General features: G+C 36.7%; 1 protein-coding gene across 7 annotated transcripts in view; it reads left to right on the forward strand.

Annotated features, from left to right (window-relative positions):
* Col11a1 (collagen type XI alpha 1 chain) overlaps positions 1-21961 on the forward strand; it is a 183247-nt gene that overhangs the window by 110738 nt on the left and 50548 nt on the right. For all 7 annotated transcript variants that reach the window (XM_045138399.1, XM_004659073.2, XM_004659074.2 and 4 more), the window contains 7 exons: positions 5177-5230; positions 10175-10228; positions 14705-14758; positions 17349-17456; positions 17875-17964; positions 18225-18278; positions 21518-21625. In XM_045138399.1, coding sequence (XP_044994334.1) covers positions 5177-5230; positions 10175-10228; positions 14705-14758; positions 17349-17456; positions 17875-17964; positions 18225-18278; positions 21518-21625 — 522 coding nt within the window. The remainder of the gene's footprint in view (positions 1-5176; positions 5231-10174; positions 10229-14704; positions 14759-17348; positions 17457-17874; positions 17965-18224; positions 18279-21517; positions 21626-21961) is intronic.

The raw sequence follows: 21961 nt of genomic DNA on the forward strand, positions 1-21961 counted from the left end.
TTTATTTATGCTTTCAGCATTTCATGATCAGTGGTTTGTTTCCTAGTGATACTGTGATTGGATTTTGGAAAACTATCATGATTTGCCAACATGAGTACTTGTAAAGACATTTTGAGAGTGAGAAACGTACATGTTGATGTTCAGAGTAAAGTGATTTTTGTTTGTTTTCAGTACTCTGGAAATATATCTTTCCAATAAATATTAACAGTTGTCTTTTCACTGCTTGGAGACAAACAAAAGCATGTGAGCATAAATATCTAAAGGAAGGAAAGAGTTTATTTTGGATGATCGTTTCAAGGGAATGTTTTATCATGGCAGAGGAGACAGCTGGGGAGTCACATTTGGTCATATTAGTGGGGAGGAAACATCACGAGTCAGATGGTCCTGGATACCCAGTAGGCTGGTCTGATAAGCCTCAGGGTCCACAGTGTGCCTCCTCCAGCAAGGGTCCACCACCCAAAGTTGTTTCTAACTTTTATAAAGTGCCATTATCTTGAGACCAAAATATATTCAAAATACACTATACTACAGATGATATTTCACATGCAGGTCACAACAACATGCACACATAAATGCCTTTAATTCCCTGTAACCTTCAAGTTCTCTTTTCTTTCCTTCTTCCCTCCTTCCTTCCTTCCTTCCTTCCTTCCTTCCTTCCTTCCTTCCTTCCTTCCTTCCTTCCTTCCTTCCTTCCTTCCTTCCTTTCTTTACTTTTCTTTCTTTCTTTCTGTCTTTCTTTTTTGTTGTTGTTTTTTTGAGGTAGGGTTTTATGATAGCCCAGACTGACCTAAAATCTACTATGTGGTCTTAGGGTGGCCCAGAACTTACTGCAGTCCTCTTACCTCTGCGTTAAAGGTGTGCACTACCATGACCAGGCCTCCTCCTCCTCCTCCTCCTCCTCCTCCTCCTTCTCCTTCTTTTAAGTAGAATCTTTGATGGTCACATCATGTGTTGGTACCATCTTTTCCCTCCTCTCTGCTCCCATTCCACTGAGGGACCCCTCTTTCACAAAAATCCCTGAGCTGTGGCTGGTGTGTTTTAAGTCTACTTCAGTGTTGAGTTCTCAGCAGACTCTGGATTTCTGCTTTGGAACTTTTTGAGTCTCCTCAGTGTCTGTCTCCATCATCCTGGTGCAGGTTGTCAGGCTCACTGTGGAAGCAACTCATCTTGTCAATTCCTCTGTGGTTTCATATGGGCCCTAGCTGATGTGAAAGGGCTGGTTTGCTGCTTTCTGAAAAAGAAAAACAGGCCCCCAATGGAGAGTGAGATTAGCATAGGCTAAAGGAGTACGCATTGTTAATTTAGAGAAATTTTTATGAGTGTAGCCTCTCTTTCGGCCAAAAACTAGTGGCAGCTCTCGTTGGAGTCCATAGTCTTGTTTTCCACTTCCATCTGTGGGCTCTTTTCCACTGAGTGGATCTCTTAGCCAATCAGAAAGCCATTGGTCACCCACCTAGGCTGGCTTCCACCTTTGCACAGGTGTGTAGGTCTTGCCAGGCTGGTTGCTTTTGCACAGCAGGCTCCCGTGCTTGCTCACATTGTTGATCATTTGTCCCCAGAAGCTCCTGTAGCGTTTTTCAGCACTGTAGGGACTAATCTGAGAACTGGCTTCCTTCCAAATTCCAGCTGGATGTCTCAATGCTCTGCATCAGCAGCATGTGGTGTCTTCAACGATAGGGTCTTACCATTTACCTCAGGCAGGTAATAAAGCTCTTTGACAGAGATTTCTCTTTGTTTTGGTGACCAATCAACAGCTTAGTGTGGGTTCTAGTCCTGGGAGTTACAAGCCAGAGCCACACGTTTTAGGGTTAGGCTTCATCCCACCCTCTTCAGGGCCCTTATTATCTGACAATTCCCCCCATATTCCTATTGAGGGGTTATATATTTTAGTTTACTATCCAGAAGGAAGGCTTGTGGGGTACCAATTCATTTTGGATTTAGTTTTGTGAATATCTACCTCTCACATTCCTTTTCCTCTCCCCCAAAACCTTTTCATCTCTGTTATCTGTTCATTGTGTTGCCCATCAGGTATGCCTGGATCTCAAGCTTTCCCAGGTTAGGAAGCACAGATGAGAGAAAACAGGTGGTATTTATATTGCTGTGCTTTGTGAGTTTGCTCAGTATGATCTGATCCAAATCTGTCTGTTTTCCTACAGATTTCACTATATCATTTTTCCTTACTGTTGAGTAGAATCCCATTGTGTAAATGCACCACATGTTCATCATCCATTTATCAAATGATGGACATCTGGGTTAATTCTAGTTCTTAGGTATTGTGAATTGAGCAACTGTAAACATGGTTGAGCAAATATCTCTACGGCGAAGAATGGATCATTTAGGGCAGATGCCCAGTAGAAGAATAGCTGAGTTAACTGTTAGCTCTATTTTTATCTTTTACAGCAGTCACCATATTGCTTTCCATAGTGGTTGTACAGTTTGTTCTCCCACCAGCAATGAGTGAGGGTTCCTCTTTCTCCACATCCTTGCCAACATTTATTGCCATTTGCTTTTTTTTTTTTTTAAATGATTGCCATCTTGAGTGGAGTAAAGTAGACTTCTCAGTTGTTTTAATTTGCATTTCCCAGGTTAGTATTAGCTGTTTGTATTTCTTCGAGCATTCACTATTCAATTTTCTGCCCATTTATTTTATGTTTTTAATATTTTATTTTCATGTATTTAATTGAGAGGGAGAGGCAAGGAGAGAGGGGGGGAAGAGAGACTAAGAGAGAAAGAGAGAGATTGGCCACCATAGGGCCTGCAACTGCTGCAAACAAACTCCAAATGTGCATATCACCATTTACATCTAGCTTAAGTGGGACCCAGGAAAACAAACCAAAGGATGCCTTTGACTTTGCAGACAAGTACTTTAAACACTAAGCAATCTCTCCAGCCCATCTACCCCATTTTTTTTAGTGGATGGTCTGATTACTTTATAGCTTAGTTTTTGGAGTGCTTTGTAGATTATAGATATTAGATCTCTGTATAGTTGTCAAAAATTTTCTCCCATTCTGTGGGTAGTCTTTTGGTGCTGTTTATGGCATATTTGTCTGTTCAAAAGCTTTATAGATTCATAAGCTCCCACTGGTTGGGTGATTGTTCCATTTCCTGGGCTACTGGGGTATTTTCAGTAAGTCAATCCCATTCCTGTATTGTGGAGAGTTTCCTCAATTTTTTTCTTCCAGTTATATAAGAGTTTCAGATCTTACATTGAGGTCTTCAATGCATTTGGAGTTGATTTTTTAATGCATGGTGAGAGGAGTGGGTCTAGTTTCATTTTTTCCCACATGTAGTTACCCATTTTGTCCAGCACCACATGTTGAAGATGCTGTCTTTTCTCCAGTGTATGTCGTTGGCACCTTTGAAAAAGACTAAGTCGCTGTAGTTATGAACTAAGGGCCTGATCTTCAGTTCTGTTCCATTGGTCTATATGTCTTTTGTAGGCTAGTACCATGCTGTTTGTGTTATTGTAACTTTGTAGAATAGATTGAGATACTTCCAAAGGTGTTTCTTTTGTGGAGAATGTCATTGGATATATATGGCCTCTGCATTTCCATACAAATTTTGAGATTTTTTTTTGTAGCTCTGTGAAGGATGATTTTTTTTTTCTTAAAGGAATGTAAATTCAGAATGAATTCATCTGAAAACTAGAAAAAATATATAAAGAGAAGGTAATTTAGGATATTAGTAAAATAGTGTGTTCCCTTAAAATACATCCTTAAAATATATCTCAAGCTTTTACTAGAACATGAAATTGTGTTTATAGTTGTTTAAAGTTACAAGGTGGTGTTCAGGATAATGGCTTCATACTTTAATGAGTATAAGATATGTAAATTTTAACATTAACCCAGCATATTATTAATTCTATGTGACAGTAATTTTTAGACTGTATAAATAACTGAAGTTTCTTTTGGATTTTAATGTAACATGCTGATAACAGAAAGCTTATACTGATTTATGAAGTAGTATCAGCTTAGAATTGGTAACAATGAATGAAGGCAAAATTTATAACTTAAAAAAGCAAATTCCATTGAAGAACTACTTCAGTAATCCCTATCTTTGCTTAGTAAAATTGATAAATGTACCTTGAATTATATGACTAAAGACATTTTATTTACACTATGTTCCATTTTATAGATCTTCCTCTTTGATACATAATTAAATTCTGGGCAGATGTAAGAATATCTTTTAACAGTCTTTTTTCTCCTCCCAATTACTGTAACAGAGTGAACTTTATGGGTCTGTAAATAAGTGAATTGAGTAATATAGCTAATTAAGAATCAAGGGCTGGAGACATGGCTTAGCTGTTAAGCGCTTGCCTGTGAAGCCTAAGGACCCCAGTTCAAGGCTCGGTTCCCCAGGTTCCACGTTAGCCAGATGCACAAGGGGGCGCACGCGTCTGGAGTTCGTTTGCAGTGGCTGGAAGCCCTGCTGCGCCCATTCTCTCTCTCTCCCTCTATCTGTCTTTCTCTCTATGTCTGTCGCTCTCAAATAAATAAATAAAAAATGAACCAAAATAAAATAAATAAAAAAAAGAATCAAGTTAGGAGGCTGGAGAGATGGCTTAGCGGTTAAGTGCTTGTCTGTGAAGCCTAAGGTCCCCAGTTCAAGGCTCAATTCCCCAGGACCCACGTTAGCTAGATGCACAAGGGGGTGCATGCATCTGGAGTTCGTTTGCAGTGGCTGGAGGCCCTGGCGTGTCCATTCTCTCTCTCTCTCTCTCTTTCTATCTATCTATCTGTGCCTCTTTCTCTCTCTGTCTGTCACTCTCAAATAAATAAATAAAAATAAACAACAAAAAAGCATCAAGTTAGGGATGAAATTATGAATGCATATTTAAGCCAAATGTGAACCAGAATAATTATAGAATGCAGTTCTTTGCATATACAAAGTGGCTGACACATTTGGGACAGAGTTGATAAAGGATGGAAGTAATGCCATGTCTTCCTTTGCACAGTTAAACATGTTTCCTCTTATGTGTTCATCAGACTCATCACTTGTCTTCCCTTTCAGATGCAAATTACTAGATTTCTGCTTCTGCATGTCTGTGTATGCATGTGTGCATGTGCCTGTGTTCTTGTGTGTGTGTGTTTGTGTGCACATTGTATTTTACAAAGAGCATAGAGTTGTATCCTTGAAGTTATAGTGTTAAATTTTCTTTTCTACTTTTTACCTTCAGGGCCCTCAAGGACCCCAGGGTCCAGTTGGGTTCTCTGGACCAAAAGGCCCTCCTGTAAGTACTGTAATTTATCTTTTCTCTTTTTCTGCCTTATTTGATAATAGTTTCACATGCTTCTTGAAAAAACTCCTTATAAATAAAATTTCATTTAAAATGTTATGGAATAAAGTATTTTTTTAATGTGAGGGAGTGAGAGTCAGAGAGAATTGTGCCAATCCATCCATCCACTGCAATTGTACTCCAGATGCATGCGCCCCCTTGTGCACATGTGCAGCCTTGCACGCTTGTGTCACTGTGCATCTGGCTTATGTGGGACCTGATAAGTTGAACATGAGTCCTTAGGCATCACAGGCAGGCAACTTAACTACTAAGCCATCTTTCCTGCCCATGGAAGGAATCAATTTTTAATATTAAAATTCATATAATCTTTTAAAATATAATTTACACATCTCTTATCAAGCATATGTTTAAATACAAAACTGGAATAATATGCTACTCTAACAATTATAATAATATCATATTTTAAGTATTCCTGTTTATTTATATGTGTGCAGAGAGACAGAGGAAGGAATAAATAGAGAGGGAGGGAATAAAGGAAGGAAGGAGGAAGGGATGGAGAGAGAGATAGAAGAATGGTCTTGCCAGGTGCTCTTGACACTGTCAATAAACTCCAGATGCACGTGCTTCTTTGTGTATCTGGCTCTGCTGATACTGAAGAGTTAAACCCAGGTGAGCAGACTTTGTAAGCAAGTGTCTTTAACTGCTCAACCATATCCTCAGCTCTCAATATCATTTTGACCCTGAAAATTATTACTAAATAGAAAATAGATGGTGCATTAGAATTTTTCAGTTATCTTCCATCAACAAATGGGAACTTCCATCCCTTTTTGGTGTTCACTTCCTAAATACCTGCTAACATTCTAATACTGCTACAGCACAGATTTGTTTTCATTGCTTAAATCTCCACAGAACATAATTAGAAAAACACAATGAATATTATCTATCCCTTTAGTAAAATCTGTGTAGGGCAATATCGTTTTGAATTGCTCATGTCAATCACAACTCTGGAAAGAGGCCCTGCCCAAGCTTTAAAGCCTTCCCAAGAGCCATGATTTTTGCTAAAGTTTGCAAAGCACTGTTGTTACCTAAGCTAGACATTTCTACTCAGACTCTAAAGCTTATATAAATCACGTTAGTGAGCCAGACATAGTGGCTTACACCTTTAATCCCAGCATTTGAGAAGCAGAGGTAGAAGGATCACTGTGAGTTTGAGGCCAGCCTGAGACTACATAGTGAATTTGAGGTCTACCTGAACTAAAGTGAGACCCTACTTCAAAAAAAAAAAAAAAATAACATCAGTGAATGAGTCATCTTGAAATAGCAGTTTGAATTAGTGTTAAATATGGAGGTAAGTTATTTACACAATAACTCAGATGCTGATTAGACTATATTTTAAAAATGAGAAGTAGTTATTTTATGACTTGAAACATATGAAGAGATGATTTTGTCTGTATCACAGAGATACAGATAGGAACAATTAAAAAATATAACAATTAACAATGTAACAAGCTTCTAATAAATATAACAGTAATACCCATGTATTGACTTTTCAAGGTACCATCTGTTGTCTTCCAAATGTATCACAGAGTTTGAGTAAAGTTTCATAAAGATGTGGAATATTGCTCATATAAGAGACTTTACACACTTTGTGAACAATTCCACAATAATATGGATGTGTATAGGTCATTGTTTAGCAGCCAAAAAAAAAAAGAAAACTCAGGAGAGATATTTCAACCCAGTGTTTCCATACCATTTATGTTTGCATGTGTCACTACAAATTGTTCTCCCATGGGATACAATTGTCACAGAAAGCATCCACACGCATTTTTTTTTCCCAGAACTTTTCAGTGTATTAATCCTCATGTATCTTTCAGCAAGTTGTGAGACATTGACTATGCACTCATTTTTTTTCTTGTGGACATTAAAAATACAATAAATGCCTATACTTCTGAACATATTCCTGTCACAGAACAATGCTGTCACTGTGAAACCATGTTATTTCCTATTGCTTTCTGCCCATTCTATGAAAACTTGAAATAAATGTACCTAGCACTCCCTAGCAAAGCTTAATTAAGATTGGGAAGGAAATGACTCTCTTTGAGGGAGAAATAGGATTTTGGTTAATAAAACTAATCAAAAATTAATTAATTTTCATTGTACAAAGAAAACCATATGCAGAAATCCACATGGAAAATTTTGTAGTTGGAAATTTCCATTTAGAGACTTTTAATCTGCAAATTGTTTTCTTATCTATTTGTTTTTTGAGGCTGGATCATAGAAGGCCTGAACTCATGGTCATCTTCCAATTTCAGCCTCCTGCGTGCTGAGATTATAATCATAAGCCATCAAAGGCTTATGATTTCCTAATGCCAACATTACTTATTTGAATAGTATACAGTCTTCTTTAAGCAGAAATATATTATGAAGTCATTAAAAATTATAACACGGAGGCACATGCCTTTAATCCAAGAGGTAGAATGGATCGCTGTGAGTTCTAGGCCAACCTCGGACTACAGAATGAGTTCCAGGTCAGCATGGACTAAATTGAGACTCTAACTAGAAAAAAATAACCATAGCAAGGCTTCTGTGGAGAAATCATAGTTCTAATTCTAACTAATTAGGATGGAGGAAAGATCCTTGAACCACTATCCATAGATATCTTTGCAAAGAATGCTTCGCCACATGGACAAATCTTCATACAGGTGAAATTTTCATTCTTTTCCAACAAAGTCAAGATGAAACATATATTAATATTTTAAAATAAATGGCACAAACCTATTTGGGAATTTGTTCTATTTTATTGAATAGTAGGATAGAGTCATTATAATTATTCTGGACTTTATAATTTTAGAAACAAATATTTAATTCAGGAAATGCTGATGTTATTGATTTTTGAGTATTGATTATTGCTTTTAGACCATTAACTCTGTTCCCTCCAAACTACCCAGCAACACCTTTAGAAGTTGTGATGCCTTCATCCTGAGACCACATGGTTTAGATCTAAGATCACTATTTAAAAGGATGATCATTTACAATGGAGATATAATCTACACCAGTAGAGTATGGTGTTTAATTTTTATGCTCATAAAATTTGTTAGAGACACATGTAGGTCTCCTATCATTCATAAGAACATCCTATGATGAATATTCTTGTCCTGTGGGAGAAAAGACCAGGGGCATTTATTATCCCTCACCTGAATACTGTTTTTAGTAAAACTTTGATTATACCTTCAAATTGATAGCACATCCATGTCAAAGAGGGTGTGTGAGAGTATTTTAAAAATATTTTTAAAATACTTTTTAAATAAGAAAGAGAGAAAGAGAGAATATGGACATGCCAGAGCCTCCAGCCACTGCAGTCGAGCTCCATACACATGTGCCACCTTGTGCATCTGGCTTACATGGGTTATGGGGAACCAAACCTGCATCCTTTGGATTTGTAGGCAAGGGCGTTCAATGCTAAGCCATTTCTCCAGCCCAAGAAATTGTTTTTAATTTGCTGTCTTGCAAACCTAGATGAATCTACTAACAGTCAGGTCTGTATTTCTGTGATTCACCTCTGCACTGAGGGCAATGCTACATCTTCTATTACTGTGCACCTAGAGCCAAATGCAGTGATATGCAACATGCTTTTGAAAGAAAAGACAAAGCTCTAGTTATGTTCAAACATTTTTTGAGTAGTTGGGAAAGACAATCAGGCTTTTTTTTTTTTTTGCGGGGGGCAGAATTTCCATTGGATTACTGTGGAGGTCTTAGATTACATGAACAAAACACTAGATAACCAAGGATGTGTGAAATAGCCTAATAACAGTTTTTAATTGAGTTAGTTGGTAGTTCACACAGCGAGCCCTGTGCCTGCACAGATGAGATGAGCGAGCAGAAAAAGGTTTGGAACAATGCCAGCAACAGTCCTAAGCATGCTGACCGCTGTGGGAGTCTTGGTCATCAGGAAGGGAGATGTTCGTGAAAATGACCTATTTTGAAACAAAGCCGTTGTTCAAACTCACTTCCTAGTAAGACATATGAGATGTATCTTTGGATATAAAATCATTTACATAGTCAGCATGCATTGAGAGGTGGTGTGTCTGTTTTCTTTAAAAACGTCAAAATAAGCCCTCTGCATTCTTCAGGATGGTGAGAATATAGCTACTAACCATGCTTTGAAATTCAAATTGATACTTAATTGCTCCTGAGGAGCATGAGTAATCTATAAAGCAGTCTAGGGAAGCCATCAATCTCTGCTAAGTACTTAAAATGTAGGTACCTCACAAAGTTGATGCTTTTAAGAACTTGGCTAATTGCTTTACTTAGTTCTTCAGACAAGACAAAAACGCCGTCCTGTACAAAAAGCAATAGCATAGGGAATTTCTAAAAGAATATTTAAGATAACCTAAAGGGACACTTCATCCTGATACCTTGTAGAATTGCATATTACACACAGTTTTCTTTACTTGAAGCAATTTTCTCTGGTAAAGTGACACTGTTTTTGCAAGGAAGCGTCCCTCTCATTTTTGTCAGACTCTCATATGACCACTAGAGGGCACTAGCCTTCTTCTCCTCACATTTCCATGTGCGTGGAATTAAATAAGAACAAATCACAAAATAAATAGCAAGAGAGGAAAAATATGACTTTCAAGTAGAAAGAATGAATTATACATTTACAAAAGTAAAAACATAAACCCATGCGTATGTTTTTAAATTATAGATCAAGTAAAATAATCAGTTAAATGTAAAATGGTCAGGAAATCCATCTAATGTTTTACCTTGTCTCAATTTTAGGTATATATTTAGTACTCATATTCACACACTATCATTTATAATATCTGAGCATCATCATGTATGAAATAAACATAACATCAAAATACAATGGTCCATTAAAACCAAGATACTTGTCTAATATCTGACAGTTATGAAATGAGAATATATTTGTGATTTCAGGGTCCCCCTGGGAAAGATGGACTGCCAGGACACCCTGGACAACGGGGGGAGACAGTAAGTACCTGCTTTTGGATTAATTTTTTCCATTTCTTACACAGATAGAGATTTCATATTTTGATACCTCCGTAAGATAGCCACCTCTATTCTTTCATTGAAGTCTATTTATAGTTACATGCCATCCAAACCCACCAGCCTCTCTTTCTCTGAAGAAAAACATATTACTATAAGCCATGCATATAAAACGGTATTCTACCAGAACTAGAGAATGAGATATGTTCTGAAGTTGTAAGTATAAGGAAATAGTTGACCTGGGACTATGTAAAATTCACCCTCTAATGTCTAATAAGAAAATGTGTGTTGAAAGCACAATTTAATTATATTTTAAAATCTTAAGAAGTGTAATGGTAAGTGAATTGACCAGCAAGTCCTGTGTCGAATGACTTGGACAGAGAGGAAGTGAAGCTCCCTGGGTGGGCCTGCTGGGCTTGTTTCTTTATTTCACTACTGCTAAACTCCATGTCTGGCTAGGCCAGCAGGTTGTTATTCTAAGAACACATCCTCTCAGGTTTCCATGATTCCTTAGAATCCATCTTTTGTTCTCTCTATTTGTTAATTTTACCCAGCTTTTATTTATTTAGGAAACAAGAACACAGACTCTCTTTGAGTGTTTTGCTAGGACATTCTGCTAGCATAATGACATACTTGAAATTACATAACAGTATGTGATAACAAATCTTAAAATGCTCCCTGTTTCCCACCATGGAAAAAGCCATCTCAGCAACAACCCTGTCCATGGCAATGTCACTCACCACGTGACAACACCTGGTTTCACCAGTCGTGATATTAGCCAGGCTAGAAATTCAGCCTTGGCTTTTAAAAGGCAAATCAAAAACTACTTAGTGGTACTCAGAAGGCCCAGGAAGGAGGATCTCTGTGAGTTAGAGGTCATCCTGAGACAACAAGGTGAATTCCAGATCTGCCTCAGACTACATAGTGAATATCCAGTTCAGCCTGGGGTTGAGTGAGACCTTACATCAAAACAAAAACAAAAACCAACAACAAAGTATCTAGCAGGAGCAAAGAGTAGTTATTCAGAATGAGATCCACATGAGAAGAAAACACACTCTAAAGAAGATTCCACACCATTTTTGATTTCCTCTTTGGTTTCTTTGAACATACTTATCATCATTCTTTTGAAATCTTTCTCATGCATTTCCTCTAAATTGGTCTCACTGGAGGTCATTTCTGTTGTGTTAATACTTTTTGGTGGATTTCTATTGTCTTGATTTTTTTGTGTTTCTTGTGTTATAATGTAGATTTTTTGCATCTTGGATTAATTTAATGCTTGGATTTTCTACTTATCTATAGTATTATTAGATGTATCAATCAATCTGATAGTGTATATCTTCAGGGTAGGAGCTTAAAGTGCTAGGTGTGGCTCTTAGGACTCTCAGATTAACTACAAAAGTGGCCCTAGGTGTTGGGTTTGTCTGCTGTGAGAGTATTCAAGTAGGCTGAGTGGAACAAAATGGAGGCAGATTCTAAAATTTAACTAAACAATGTACACATTCAATGAAAAACAGCACAGAGTATTTATGCAAGAGTAGGTGTTATAACAACCAGGTCCTCTAACAAAGTCACAGTCCCTTAGGATGTATGTTGCCCCACACCCTTAATTCTGTCAACTAGGAGCCTAAAATTCCTGGTCTGTATAGGGTTCCAAATCAGCTTTTGACCAAGTGAGACCCTTCCCTAAGGAATGACAGAGGAGGAAACAAAGACACTATAGATCAGGAAATAACAAACGACAAGCCCATAATACAGTTTATTTAAGAATGGCCAATCTGACCATCCCTCAGATTTAACATATAATTTATCCTGACATGGAAGGTGAATTTAGCACTTTATTCTCAAAGACTGGAAAACATTAAATTGGCTTAGATTATTCTAAAATTAATTGATAGATGTAGCCTCATAGGGCAAAATCAAATCTTAACTCAAACTTCATTTTAAGCTCTGATATTTTTCCTATTGTGTATTTGTATGATCTTTGTTTTCGAATTTATTCCATACTTGCCCATAGCCTGATTGTCTTGATTGAGCAGATATGCAGACAACCTACTTTCCCAGCTTTCTTCAAACCCATTACTTGCACCATTGGGCCAGCAGCCAAGAGGCTACATGTTTGCAAGTATAAATTATCAATTCTCAAGGCTTTCTCAGCAGAGCAGTAAATTTAATCAATTAATTATAATCAGTTGTTAGTCTAATCATATTGTATACTATTCATGCTTTCATAATTACTAAAACAAAAATATGTATATATAGATATTGTGTGTGTGTGTGTTGGGGGGGTGGGTGTTTAAGTTCAGAATTTCAAGTCAAACTTATTGATGAGAAGTTGAAGGATAGGTACTCCAGACCAAAGGAGCAGCCAAGAAAACATAGTGACAGGTCAGCGGTGCTAGAAGCTAGGATGCACTTTGAAAGCAAGAGGGCTTTGGCATTGCCATCTATGCTAATGCTCTATTGAATCTTGTCACGGATAGAGATCCTGATTGCTGTGCTTAACAATGAGTAGATTAGATTAGTGCCTGTGAGGTGGTGCTTCTGGGTAATGTGGTGAAGAAAGGAAACTTGATTTGAAAATCTACAGCTGACCTGGGAAAAACTGGCTACAGTTTCAATGGGACACATGTTTTAGGACAAAACAGAGAAAACAACAACAACTGTGTATTAAGAGAATGTCTTAGGTGACATGGTAGCAATAAATTTCTGAGCATGCAAACTGAGAAAACTTGGGATCAGAAGACAATATGCTAAGAAAGGGAGGGAAGCCCTGTGGAGACTCACAGGAAAAATAGTCAGAGAGCTCCTTGTTGGGAACATGGGAGTGAGAGCCCAAGAAATGCTTAGAAGTGTGTGCCTATGTGAAACTTACTAAAAGAGCCTCACGGAGAAGTATGGATCAGAGATTTAGAAATAGTTTGTGGCATCCATCAGATTTACCAGCATAAGGGAAGGAATTATCACAAGAGGTTATTGACATACTCCAGGAATTGTATACAGTAAGCACAAACATATGTTATACATGTGCTGATATGGCTACTTAGATGTGTGTCCGTACACATATTATCTGATCATATATTTCCAAATGAGCCAGCTGCTTATAAATTTAAATTAAGTAAAATGCTACTTTGATTATAAAACATTAAAAGATTTTATTGATAATTTACCTCAGAATAACTTGATTTTGTTATCAAAATTATGTATCCAGTAGAATGTTTTGGTCTAAAAATAAGTTAAAATTAAAAATAGGAGACATCTTGTTTATTTTCTGTAATATTGACTATAATAACAATGCAATAGTTATTTTCTTAACTACTTTCAAAGTTCGGAAGGTTATTATGCAATCACAGAATGTCTAGTTTCTACCTGTATCTTGCTGAATTTATCATTTCCTGTCTAAATACATTCTGAAGTGATTAAAAGTTTTGCAAATTCTTTGTTTTTAATTCAATTGTTTGAAGTACTTTCAGCATTATCTATCTACTTCTCTGCTAAATGTAAGTTACCTCACTTGAGAAAGAAATCTATCATAATGAAATCACACAGAATAAGTATTCCACATGCCTTGACAAACACAGATATGAAATGTGAAACTATAGATACCCAAGCTTGATTCAATGAAAACAAGCTGTTTATATCATCTACATGAATTTTTATGATAGCATTATTCCTCATAGTACATTTGTAAACTTATTATTTTTGGAGTTTAAAAATATTTATAAAGGTTGAAATGATTACTAGGCATGAAAATCATTATTATTATAAATTTTACATCATTTATGAAATTATAGCAATATGGTAAAAACAAAGACTTAAAAAATATTTTATTTTTATTCATTTATTTTAGAGAGAAAGAATGGGATAGGAAGAGAAAGAGTGGGCATGCTAGGGTATCCAGCCACTGTAAAGGGCCTCCAGACACATGTACCACCTTGGGCATCTGGCTTATTTGGGTCCTAGGGAATTGATCCTGGGCCCTTTGCTATGCAGGCAAGCAGCTTAACTGCTGCCATCTCTGCATCCCCCAAAAACCTTTTTTATTTTTAATCACAGAATACAAATTACTTGTGTATAGGGAAGTAGACCATCTTGAATAATGTTTCACTGTTTCATCCATAAACATTCCAGGTAAAAATCTTATGTGTTATTTTTTTGTGGTAGAACAGGGCTTGAAATCCATTTTTTTTAACTCCAGCATTATCATATTAATGTATCACTGTATCTTTATGCTATTGTATATAGTGCTTACATTGTAGTGTGAAATAGTAAAGTTATAAAATTGTGAATTAAAATAATCTGGGGCATAGGAACTAATGCCCCACTTTTTTTTAATACCTCACTTTTGAGAAGAAGCATTTTTAATCAAAAGACTTATTTTAAACATGTAACTTAATTTTAATACAGTATTCAGCTAGATTTTTCCTAGCTAGAACATTTAAAGACTTTTATTTGCTTTTTTAGGGATTTCAAGGCAAGACCGGCCCCCCTGGGCCAGGAGGTGTTGTTGGCCCACAGGTATGTTTTTACATTTTTTTAGTAAGATGTGCATTTATGTTCACATTTTCAGCTTAGTAAATTGTGATTGAAACATGGTAAGATTTGTAACACACTACATTTTACGGCTTCCATTCATCATAACAATTAGTTCCATATAAGTAAAATGTTACATTATTTTCTTTGAGCACATGTGCAATATTGACAGAGACAAACATCTCTCAGTAGGTGGCAGGCAGCCTCAAGTATTGGGGCAATATCCTGAATTATAGTGTTACACAGTCATACCTGAAAATTCATGGGAATAGAAAATAATATGGAATTGATATAATACTTTATTTACTTCTTATTTTGCCTTTGATGATGACAAATTGCAGCAAAAGTATAATACTTTGGTGCATTTTAATTATTCAGTTGGTTTAAATAGCCTTTTCCTTTGCCTTGATTTCAATGCATTTTCAACGTTATCTCACATTCAAAAATAAACATGCTTTCAGAGAAAGAAAAAATACATCTTCTTTCCATGAATTTCTGTATTTTTTATTTTAATTTTTTTGTATTATGTTTATTTATTTATTTGAAAGTGACAGACAGAGAAAGAGTCAGAGAGAAAGAGAGAGAATGGGCGCGCCAGGGCTTCCAGCCACTGCAAACAGAACTCCAGACGCGTGTGCCCACTTGTGCATCTGGCTAATGTGGATCCTGGGGAATCAAGCCTCGAACCGGGGTCCTCAGGCTACACAGGGAAGCGCTTAACCACTAAGCCATCTCTCCAGCCCTGAATTTCTATATTTGTGTGTTTCAATTGGTATCAATCTTTCGCTGCTGAAATTCCATTGTTCTGGGACTAGGGAGGTGGATCAAGGTGTAAGAGCACTTTCCTGGCAAGTATGAGGGCCTGAGAGTTCCTGGTTCACTTTGAGCCCTATTCCACAACAGCCATGACAAAATAATAATAATAATAATAATAATAATAATAATAATAATAATAATAATAATAATAATACAATAAAAGCCAGTTCATTTTCACAAACATGTTTATTCCTAGTCCTATGGGAAGCTGAGTTGGGAGAATCACTAGGGCTAGCTGATCATCAAGGTTGAGTGGAAACAGCACTCTGTGTTCAGTGAGAGTCACATCTTTAGAATGTTCCTAAGGAATAGAGGAAGCGTGATAGAGGAGAACACTGGGATGTTTTCTGGTGTCCCCACATGTGTACATGGTGATCGTGCATCTGCACACAAAGCCGAACAAACCACATGCACACATGCACAAGCGCACGCACTCTTTTAAAGCTAAAGGGATTATTGGGCTGGAGAAATGGCTTAGCAGTTAAGGCACTTGCCTGTAAAGCCTAAGAACACAGGTTTGATGCCCCAGGACCCACGTAAGCCAGAAACACAAAATGGTGCATGCGTCTGGAGTTACGTTGTGGTGAGCAGAGGCCCTGGGGCACCCATTTTCTCTTTGCCTCTTCTCTCCCTCCCTCTCTCTCAAATAAATAAATAAATAAAATATTTAAAAATTAAGGAATTATGATGCTCAGATACTATAAAAATCCTTCTTGGGAAAAACCGCACGTTAATGAAAAGATCTGCAATTACAAAGACAACAGAATCAAAATCTAACGTGTATACCCTAATTTGGAGCACATGTATCCCTTTTCTAGGAACAGTAGGCAGAAACAAGCTGTATTTTTGTACATTAAAAAAAGAGCAGAGAATGATTACACAGACAACTTCACTAATGCATTCCAACGTTTAACAGCCTCAGCATCTGGAAGTTTCTCTGCATTTGTCTTTAAGGGCAATCCTTCGTTTTGCTTCGGTGACAGAGAACAACTGGTCACCATGACTGTTTACACTAGCAAGCTTTTGTACTCTGACTGCACACCACAGTGTCCCTTGGGGGACACTTAAACTCCCTGACATTTTTCACTCTGGCATTTACTGCAGCTGAAGGTAGCTGCCTATTTGTTACAGCCTTGGCCTGGAGGAACTGCACTTCCACACTTGCTCGCAGCGCTCAGGACCACCACGCATCACTCCTTAAACTTTGTCAAATGAGCAGAAATTTACAGCCTGGTGCAATGGTCCACAGCCCATGAATGTATTAGAGAGAACCATTTCAGTTGTTTGGGTCACCAGAGAAACTGGGTGGTAATCAAGGGGTGATTCATTGAGAACCCACTGATGGGGCTCAGTTCCTCTTTATCTTAAAGCTGATTTGACACTTCATGTAAATAAGAATGAGATAAAACTGTATTAAAAAAAACACACAGTTTGAACCCGTACTTAGCTGTTCCTACACTGAAGCAATTATTTTAGTAAAGAAATGATACATCTAGTAAATTTGGGATTTATACATCCCTCTGGTACATTTGGCTATTCCAACCAAAATTACATGTAACGTTTTCAAATTTTTTTTGTGAGACGAGCTACTTCCATGAAGTTATGGGAAGTGTTTCATAGGATGTCATGTAAATAAAGGAGAATATGTAATGAACTTTTGAGTGAGGGAATAGTTGTTGAATTTCTGTTTTCCTTATTTATGTAGCAAAAACAAACAAACAAAAACCCATAATAACATGGTTTTGCTTGTTTAATTTAGGGACCAACTGGTGAAACTGGTCCAATAGGTGAGCGTGGGCATCCTGGCCCCCCGGGCCCTCCTGGAGAACAAGGCCTCCCTGGTGCTGCAGGGAGAGAAGGTGCTAAGGTAAAAAGAGTTCCAGGGTTTTCCCTAGCTCAGAGCATCTGCTTATATCCCACATAATTCTTACCACATGGCCATAGGCGTTACTCTATAGCATTTAAATTAAAGTCACAATGATGTATCAGAAAGATATCTCATATGAGGTGAGTTCATTTTAAGACATTACTGAATAATAATGGAGAATCAGTTAGCTGACTGTCCACACAATACCACAAATTTATGTATACCGTCAAACCTCATTGTCATTACTTTAGTTTAACATCTGCAGTATTTCCCACACTAGTCTCATAATTAAATGCTATTCAGGTTCTGCTTCCAAGTCTTACTTAATTCAAGACTGGAAGAAATCAAAGTTTTGTTCCTAAAAGACTCAATAGAAATGACTCTGTATTAATGGATGTGTACTGTATTTTTTTTTCAGGGTGACCCAGGTCCCCAAGGTATTTCAGGGAAGGATGGACCAGCAGGAATACGTGGTTTCCCAGGTGAAAGAGGTCTTCCTGGAGCTCAGGTATGATCAATCAACACCTAGGCAAAGGATAAGAATGAGATTTCTGCTTGGAAGGATGTTTCTCAGCTTAAGAGATATGAGTATAAATTAAGAGACTATGTATAAACCTATGCATTTGATTATCATAATATACATGTGTGTATGTATGCATTTTACGCTTCCTGACATTCTCATTTTGCCTTTGATACATCTCCTATTTTCTATTCCATTCACATGGGTTTATGTTCTTTCTGTCTCTCTTTCTCTTTAACTTTTCCCAGGGTGCACCTGGACTGAAAGGAGGCGAAGGTCCCCAGGGCCCACCAGGTCCAGTTGTAAGTATGGACATGTTAGGCAGCTGAGCTCTGCGTGGCTGTGATTCACAGCTCCTCTGTCATTAGCCTCCTGCTGCGACCCCACAGCGTGCAGGAGAGAAAACAAACACATGTCAATCACATTACTCAATGCCTGCTTTCTGCTAATTGTGTGCACTAATGAGTGCAGAAACAGAAGGGTTTAGGTGGTTGGAATGCTTGGCTCTGGTCTATCAGGAAGGAAAAGCAGCTATTTTGCTTCTTACTGTTCCCAATGCAATGAATCATGATTATAGCAAGGAACGATAACGTGGTGATGGGAAGCCTGGAGAGGCTGCAGTTATTTTCAGGTAAACTTTCCTCGGCATTAATAGTATTGCCTTAGCGATACATACAGCCTCGGGACCATAGTTTCCTGTAGCGTGAACTTTCATTTTATAATGATTTAAGACTATCTACATCATTAAACATGTGCCACTGTACATCTGCATTAGCATGTGAAGTATGCATAATATTCAAGAATGCATAGTTCTTTAACTATACAAGTTCATGTTTTAACCTAGATAAAAGATTTTCAGGTATGTCACTATTTTTGACATCTCACAAACCTGATAACAGGCTGTTATTTATGTCCCAAATACTCGAGCCACAAGAAAATTTGCTGAACATCAGAAGAAAGTTACCAGTTCAAGGGCTGGAAAGGGAAAGTTGACACATTCAAGTCACATACTTACTTTGGTTTATCTGGGTTTCTTATTTTGCTGTGTGCTCATGACTACAAGTTCTGAGTCATTGAGGGGAACTAGCAGAAATTCCCAAGATTGAGGAGCTAAATATTATCTATTTTTTCTACCTTTAACCCTAAACATTTCCTGATATATATAACTGTTAATCTGACATTTATATAACCTTCAATCTGTGTAAGAAAACTCACCTGCAGTGTGCTTTTCTAAAGAGTTTCTGCATAAGGTACGCTATACTATACTAATACAGTTTGTATTCCCAGTTCCTCAAGAAGATGAATTTTTTAGTCTTATTATTATTATTAACAAAATATTTCATATGGATACTCCATATGTTGATATTCTCTTTTCCCTCTTCCTTCCCCCCATTCCTGTGGGGATGCTCCTCAGTGGGGTTGCAGGTATTCCCTATGGGGTTGTGGGTTATGCTCTGTGAAGCAGCAGTCAATTATTTTTGTGAGCGGGGGATGCCTCTGGGCATGATGTCTCAACCTGTAGCTCTTATAATCTTTCTGCCCCCTCAGTGATAAGTTCTTAGGAGCTTCTGGATCTCTGCTTTGGTAGGTGATGAGTAAGAATAGACTTTTAATATATCTGTGCTGACTATGTACATGGGAACTTCTTCTAATATTAGCTTGAAACTTACTTTGTGAGAGGGAGAGGGGGAGGAGAAGAGAGAGAGAAGGAGGGAGACTTTTCCAGTTGCTAAGTTGAGATTTAAGGAGTGAAAAGCTTATTCTTCTAAAACTAGTCAGGGAATATTTAATATCCACAGCTTTGCTATATAACAGATGTTTAATCAATAAGTACCATCTAAGATTTTCAGTTTTCATGAATTTATGTATAGAGTGAAATCACAGCAGAACGTTCTGTTATTACAAATATTGAGGCTTATAGAATATTTGTGATAACTAGTAAGAAAGGAAATTGTAATTATACTGTTAGGGCAAAAATGCACATAGGAAAAGGCTCTGAGGTTTCATCATCTGTTTCACATTTTATGAGAGATGACAAGATCATGAGCAATATTATAAGTACAGAAAAGTAATATATTTTTGTTATTAATTTTAATGCAGTTTCTAAAAGCAAGATGATAATCTGAAATTTCATCTTATGAATGCTCCAAGAGAGAAATTAAAAGAGTAATGCTTCAATTTATATATATATATATATGTATATACATTTGCCAAATTCAAACCAACATTTTTTCTTTATTCGAGATACATTAACTATTTGAGGCATTGGGTTGAATTTTAAATATTAAACATAATTTGCTTTAAACAGCCAAATTACAGGCTTTGAGTAACTTTCATGTAACATGTCAATAATAGTAATACACTATGTAAGTACAAATAATTGTGGCTATTTTCACTACTCTTGTAGTCTTGTGTAACTTGTTCCCTTGCAAATGAAAATATAAATTAGAACTATTTTTATAATCTGTATTTATCAAGTGGTATTATATCCATACATGAAATTATAATACCTGCACATCAGTGCAAAAGTGATACATTCTGTGTGTTTTTTAAATAATTTCCCTATGAGTTTTGAAATTTTATCTTTACATATATGTTAGCTATTAGGGAGAGATACTAGCCATCAAATTTCCTTAATTTTTGCTTGAAATAATATGGCAATTACATTTACCATCATAAAATAATAGGAATATAATATAAAGAGATATGTTATGTTTTATTAAACACTAGTGGAAGTATTAAATAGATTATATCTTATATAATTTAGCATAGCATGTTTGACTTTCCATCACTCAGTACTTTCTCAGTTGGTTGCTTCAGGTCATGTGCAGGAATGCAGTCTTTAAGGCTTTGAAACATTCTTTGTATATGAAATTTTTTGAAAGCAAGTTAGATAAAGCTTATATGGCCTACTTCTTGAATGTCAGTTGGGCAAAATTGATTAGATGGGGATTAACTCATTGATGTTCATAATAAGATCAATGTGGCATAAGAAGACAAGGATGATGTTTAAGGACATTGTGTTGTAAAAAAAACCCAAACTCTGGAATAGTGACTATCAAAATTTGGTTTATTAAAATTTGTTTCTGAGAACATCTGAGCTTACTTTTTGGATTTAGAAATATTGAAGTGAATTCCAGAAATCACTTTTAGAAAATAATGGTGCAGATATTTATCTTTCTCCAATGCTTTACAAGGCCAGAAGAAAACTGGATAAGATGACAGAGCTCAGACATCTTATTTATAAATCACCATGTACAACTAAGTACACAATGTCCATACTATGATACCTATAAAATATAATTGACTTATGTTTTCAACATACTATTTATTCACTTAACATCTGTACTTAATATGGTGACTATATTTTAATCTCTCAAGTTGTAAGGACAGATATTTGCTTTTGAAATCTTAAAATCATCTAAAAGTTATTTGTTATATATTTTGCTAGTTTTATGCTACCTCTGTTAAATAAGTAGCTTTTAAGTCAGTATCACTTTCCCATTATTAATAATGAAATACTTCTTTTCTTGTATTATAGGGTTCCCCAGGAGAGCGTGGTTCAGCAGGTACAGCTGGCCCAATTGGTTTGCCAGGGCGTCCAGGACCCCAGGGCCCTCCTGGTCCAGCTGGAGAGAAAGGTGCTCCAGTAAGTAATGTCTAGGGCAAAACGTATTACACTGCCAACCTGAACATCTCATTATATTTCATGCAAGAATATTAGCTCTTCATACCTCATTGCATTTTCCTTACATATGTGCCTGGCATATAAAGGCACCTCCCTTTACACTTATAACAGAGAAACCTTCAGAATCAATTAAAGGAAATGACATTTTCCCACCCTTTATGAAACCCTAGTACCTGTGAGGGAGTAGAATATTATTAATGTAAAAGACTTCTCATTTTTGCTCTTTTTTAAAAATAAAATTGGGAGTTTTGATTAAAACTGTACCTTGCTGCTTTATGTTGGAATATTTGAACTTCT

Source organism: Jaculus jaculus, chromosome 19 (genome assembly GCF_020740685.1).
Source record: "Jaculus jaculus isolate mJacJac1 chromosome 19, mJacJac1.mat.Y.cur, whole genome shotgun sequence".
In the NCBI taxonomy this organism is placed as follows: Eukaryota; Metazoa; Chordata; class Mammalia; order Rodentia; family Dipodidae; genus Jaculus; species Jaculus jaculus.